Source organism: Vitis vinifera, chromosome 6, assembly GCF_030704535.1.
Source record: "Vitis vinifera cultivar Pinot Noir 40024 chromosome 6, ASM3070453v1".
Classification (NCBI taxonomy): Eukaryota; Viridiplantae; Streptophyta; class Magnoliopsida; order Vitales; family Vitaceae; genus Vitis; species Vitis vinifera.
The window spans coordinates 15541684-15547683 of NC_081810.1; the positions used below are offsets into that span (position 1 = coordinate 15541684).

The following is a 6000-nucleotide window of genomic DNA, read 5'->3' on the forward strand; positions in this document are numbered from 1 at the left end:
GATGTGGTAGATGAAAAGGTTGTGAATAGAGAAAGGGAGACCTAATACAATCGACCTTGGGAGTAAATTCAAAGAAAAAAAAGAAAAGAGAATTCCGAGGAAAGAGAGAGAAAGGGCAGGAGTAAAGCCAAAGGGAAGGGGGTGGAGTTGGCGTGGAGTTGGTGAAGGAACTAGTATAAATGGGCCTAGCCTCTATTTCTTCTGTCGTGCCGTTGTCTTCTCTCATCTTATCTCGCACACTCTCTTCCTCCAAAAACCGTCTCTCTTTTCTCCGCTTCAATCTCCGGTTCAGGTATTCTTCCTCTTTTTTCTCATCTATTCCTTCTTCACACATCGTACAATTCTCTTATGTCATTTTCTTGCCTTCTTCAATATCTTTCCCTCTATAGTTGCTACTACATTCCCAAAGGTGGTAAGCTTTTTGGGTTTCTGCTTTTTTTTTTTCCTTCAATCTTTCTTTTGAAGATTAAAAAACTGTTTTTCTGAATGGGTTTCTGTTGTTATTTTCTGAAATCGTTGCATTTCACCTTTTGCCCATTTTGTTTCCTATTACTTGGATTCCTTCTAAGTTGAATTTGTTCTGTTCAGGCCCTTTTCTTCTATACCAATTTGCATGGTTATATTCGTACTTTTCAATTGCCATTTGTTTTTGAGAAATTGCTCATATTAATATTCGTTTTTGTTGTTTTTTCCATGATTTCCGAAATTGGTTTTCAGATCATATGATTGGGATGGGATAGGTAGTGTTTTACTTATATATCTGGTGGGTTTTGGTGGAAGAGTTGGTTTTTTTTTTGTTTACATTGTTCTTTTATGATGATTTGCGGAATTGGTTGTTGAAATGGTGTATTGGAAGGGATGGATGGAGTTTTATTGATATATTTGTTGGGTTTCTGGTAAAGAAATTGTGGGTATATATATAATGATTTGTGGAATTGCTTGTCCAAATAGTATGATTGAAATGCAATGGATGGTGTTTTATTGATATATTTGGTGGGTTATGGTGAGGCAGAGCAATGGCATCTCACATTGTGGGTTATCCTCGTATGGGACCCAAGAGAGAGCTCAAGTTTGCCCTGGAATCTTTCTGGGATGGGAAAAGTAGTGCTGAGGATTTGCAGAAGGTGGCGGCTGAGCTCAGGGCATCCATCTGGAAGCAAATGGCTGATGCTGGAATCAAGTACATTCCTAGCAACACTTTCTCATACTATGATCAGGTGTTGGACACCACGGCAATGCTTGGTGCTGTTCCTGAAAGATATGGTTGGAATGGTGGGGAAATTGGGTTTGATGCCTACTTTTCCATGGCTAGGGGCAATGCCTCTGTAACAGCCATGGAAATGACCAAGTGGTTCGACACCAACTAGTGAGTGATGACCTCTCTCTCTTCTCATGTCCTGAGTGATTTAGATGATTTAGTAATCCTTTTTACTGGTGTAGTTAAGCCATGACTTATGAATGTGATTTTTGATACAGTCATTTCATTGTCCCTGAATTGGGACCCAATGTTAAGTTCTCTTATGCATCTCACAAGGCTGTAAATGAATTCAAGGAGGCCAAAGCTGTAAGTTCTCTAGTTTGGTCATGCTGTTTTTTGTTGGCATATTGGTAGATCTATGCTTGAATTATAATTGGGGCAATTTTTAGATGTTTCTAAAAATTGGTCGCCCTTTTCCCCTCTAGCATTTTGAGGCTCAGATCTCTCATGATGGATCCATTTAGAAAATGGAGGCATCACTGCAAATTATAGTAAAAGTTGAAAAAGCTTTCACACAAATCTTAAAACTCGATATACACATTTCAAATTCTATGCCAGATTCCTTGTTGTAAGACAGTTCAATGGTCAATTACTAATGGAACTCTTTAACACCCCTCATGAAATTTAAACTATCTTATCATAATGGGGATTTTGTAGAAATCTTATACATGGACGGGAATGAAGGTTGTAGCATACCTTTTTAAGTTTTTTTATGTTGTTCAAATCCACAATTTTGTGGATCTATCTCATGATAAGATCTACCACAATTTTATCTTAATTTGATGATGTCAGTATTATGACATCACCTATGTCAACTAATATAATATTGTGTAAGGAGATCATGTTTCATATCCCTTGACACATATTAGAGGAGTTTGATTTTTGGTTTTAAATCAGAGCAGGCTAGATGATCTAAATATATGTTTAATCCAAACTTTCCTATGGATCTGTTTTGGCACTGTTTTGTAAATGTGTTGCCCTATTTTTGCTATAGGTATCTTAGCTAGAATACAATGAAAAACAAGTCCTTATCTATGCATGTTACTGGTCTCATTTATGGTGTTTCTAGTTTAAGTCTTCATTTGATGAATTTTTCTACATTGCAGCTTGGAATTGAAACTGTCCCAGTCATAGTTGGCCCTGTGTCCTACTTGTTGTTATCAAAACCAGCTAAGGGTCTGGAGAAATCCTTTTCTCTTCTCTCGTTGATCGACAAGATTCTTCCAATCTACAAGTGAGGAGTTAGGCCTTTTCTATGATAAAGATAGTTAATTTCATGCATTTCTGGTGGGTTTCTTGATAAAATATACTAATAATGAATACCATGCAGGGAAGTTGTGACTGAGTTAAAGAAAGCTGGTGCTACCTGGATACAGTTTGATGAGCCTACCCTTGTGTTGGATCTTGATTCCCACCACTTGCAAGCATTCACTCATGCGTACTCAGAACTAGAGTCTACTGTATCTGGTTTGAACGTTCTTATTGAGACATACTTTGCTGATGTTCCTGCTGAGGCATACAAAACCCTAACTTCTTTGAAGGGTGTTACTGGATTTGGGTTTGACCTGGTTCGTGGAACAAAGACCCTTGATTTAATCCACAGTGGATTTCCTTCTGGAAAACAACTTTTTGCTGGAGTGGTAGATGGAAGGAACATTTGGGCTAATGATCTTGCTGCTTCCCTTAATACTTTGAAGTCTCTTGAGGACAAAGTGGGAAAAGGTGTTCACTGTTGAGTGCATTTTTGTGATTGCTTTTGAAGTTATTTGCCAGCAGTTAAACAATGCTGTATATTATGTTCTTCTACAGGCAATCTCGTTGTGTCTACATCCTGCTCTCTTCTCCACACTGCTGTTGATCTTGCAAATGAGACTAAGCTGGACAAAGAGATCAAATCATGGCTTGCATTTGCAGCACAGAAAGTGCATGAAGTGAATGCCTTGGCTAAGGCATTGTCTGGTCAGAGAGATGAGGTACTTATTTCCCTCATGCTGTGTTAATAATTGAAACTGAAATAAGGAATACTAATGATGCAGCTTCCGGATATTTTTAGTTTCTCACTGTTAAGTTTTTCATCTTCAGGCCTTCTTTTTTAGTAATGCTGCAGCTCATTCTTCAAGAAAATTCTCCCCAAGGGTGACAAATGAGAATGTCCAAAAGGCTGTAAGTCATTTTTTAATGAAATCAATTTTTCTCCTATATGGTTTGGAATGGACTGCAATGATCCTCTTGTATTTACCTTAGACTGATGTCCTTTTTTGTATAGGCTGCTTCTTTGAAGGGTTCTGATCACCGCCGAGCCACAGATGTCAGTGCCAGGTTAGATGCTCAGCAGAAGAAGCTGGGCCTTCCAGTCCTTCCCACTACAACTATTGGATCTTTCCCTCAGACCATGGATCTTAGAAGAGTTCGCCGTGAGTTCAAGGCTAAGAAGTGAGCATTCTACTTCTATAGATAGTATTTCCCCCAAATCACTGCTTCTGTCTGACCTTTTATCACATCTATGATATTTATGCTCTTTTACAGGATATCTGAAGATGACTATGTCAAGGCCATCAAGGATGAAATCAACAAAGTTGTTGTTCTCCAGGAAGAGCTTGATATTGATGTTTTGGTACATGGAGAGCCAGAGGTGATTTCTCTTCCTAATTATCTAAAATTAATTCAATGCTTCATGGCTATATTTTGTTATGGGAAAGAAGGTTTAAATAATTTCATTGTAATTTGTCAATGGCTTGATGATGCAGAGAAATGACATGGTTGAGTACTTTGGGGAGCAATTATCAGGTTTTGCCTTCACTGTCAATGGGTGGGTCCAATCTTATGGGTCCCGTTGTGTCAAGCCACCTATCATCTATGGTGATGTGAGTCGACCCAAGGCCATGACTGTTTTCTGGTCCTCAATGGCTCAGAGCATGACTAAGCGCCCAATGAAGGGAATGCTAACTGGACCTGTTACCATCCTGAACTGGTCTTTTGTCAGAAATGACCAGCCCAGGTAAGAAAATCAAGCCAACCAAATCTATCTCAGTCGATTTCTACGATTTTGTTATAATGATTGAATCTAATGCTTTTACCTGATCTTAGATTCGAGACTTGCTATCAGATTGCTTTGGCCATCAAAGACGAGGTTGAGGATCTTGAAAGAGCAGGTATTACTGTCATCCAGATTGATGAGGCTGCTCTAAGGGAGGGTTTGCCGCTTAGAAAGTCTGAGCAGGCTTTCTATTTGGAATGGGCTGTTCACTCCTTCAGGATCACTAACTGCAGTGTTCAAGACACTACTCAGGTTCTTCATCTTTTCTGTTTTGGGAAATTAGTGGTCACTTATATTTGTTTTAAATAGTTCATAATTTGAGTATTAATTAAATAGGTAATCAAAACTCAAGTTGAGTGGCTGTGTCAGAATATAAAGGAAAATTTGGCTTCTCTATGAAACTACCTCAAAAAGGAAAAATGTCGTCCTTTTTTTTTCTTTCCATTCACAAATGTTAGGAGTATGTGATCGTATCATATAAGGAAACGTATGCAAAAGGAAATGAAACAGTGACTAGAATTCTGAACGTCTTTTTAATATTGTTTCTAACAGATCCATACTCACATGTGCTACTCCAACTTCAATGACATCATTCACTCAATCATAGACATGGATGCTGACGTGATCACCATTGAGAACTCCAGATCAGATGAGAAGCTCCTCTCGGTCTTCCGCGAGGGAGTGAAGTATGGAGCTGGTATTGGTCCTGGCGTCTATGACATCCACTCCCCCAGGATTCCATCCACAGAAGAAATTGCAGACCGAATCAACAAGATGCTTGCAGTCCTTGAGACCAACATCCTATGGGTGAACCCTGATTGTGGCCTCAAGACGCGCAAGTACACAGAGGTGAAGCCTGCTCTCAGCAACATGGTTGCTGCTGCCAAGCTCCTCCGCACCCAGCTGGCCCGTGCCAAGTGAGTTGTTTAAGCTGCCATCAAGTGATCAAGTGATTTTCCTTGGAAGCTCAAATAATCCATTGGCTTTTCAGCTAAAGGAGCATATATTTACTAGTACATAGAAATTATATATGTTTATTTTAGCAAGCTGTTCTCTTTGTTTGTTTGTGTGATCCTCCCTTTGTTATTGTAAAGGGGCATGGGAATTGAAGAATGAGTCATTGTTACCATCTTAACTAACCACCTTTGTGGTTTCTTTTTGATGAGTTGAACCTTGAGATGATCATTACCTTCTTCATTTTCTACACAGAAGATGTTCATATTGGTCATCTGTCTAAACATTACTTATAACGTATACATGTTATGGTTTGTCTTCATATATATGAATTGTAGCATAAAAATCTTCCACAAGGGATGAAATTTTCATTTATTTTCTACTCAATAACTAGGATAAATTTTGCATGTGCATATTATACTTTGATTAAAAATTTGAAAACTATCTTCAAAATTATGTTTGTTACAATATTTTTTATATTATATTTCAATTAAAAATTTCAAAATTATGTTTGGTACAATATTTTTACTTTTTAATATTTAATAGCAAAAGTTTTAAAAATAAAAGTATCAAATATATTTTTTATTCCAAAATTCTTTAAAATAAATTTTAAAATGAAAGCACTCACATTCATCACTTGTTCTTTTTAAAGTAAAAAAATAGGATTATTTGATTAAAAGGATAAATGAAAACCTAATTTTTGAAATTTAGGTTTTTTTTTTTTTTTTTTTTTTTCTCGTTTTGACAAAAA

At 37.4% G+C, this 6000-nt stretch overlaps 1 protein-coding gene across 1 annotated transcript; it reads left to right on the forward strand.

Annotated features, from left to right (window-relative positions):
* Positions 1 to 12: 12 nt before the first annotated feature.
* LOC100242762 (5-methyltetrahydropteroyltriglutamate--homocysteine methyltransferase 2) lies at positions 13 to 5575 on the forward strand. Its single transcript, XM_002276872.4, has 12 exons — positions 13 to 292; positions 1013 to 1366; positions 1477 to 1564; positions 2365 to 2492; positions 2589 to 2980; positions 3068 to 3231; positions 3341 to 3421; positions 3525 to 3691; positions 3785 to 3890; positions 4006 to 4256; positions 4346 to 4547; positions 4848 to 5575. The coding sequence occupies exons 1-12, from the start codon at positions 180 to 182 to the stop codon at positions 5214 to 5216; spliced, it is 2415 nt and encodes an 804-aa protein (XP_002276908.2). The 5' UTR covers positions 13 to 179; the 3' UTR covers positions 5217 to 5575.
* The last annotated feature ends 425 nt before the right edge of the window (positions 5576 to 6000 follow it).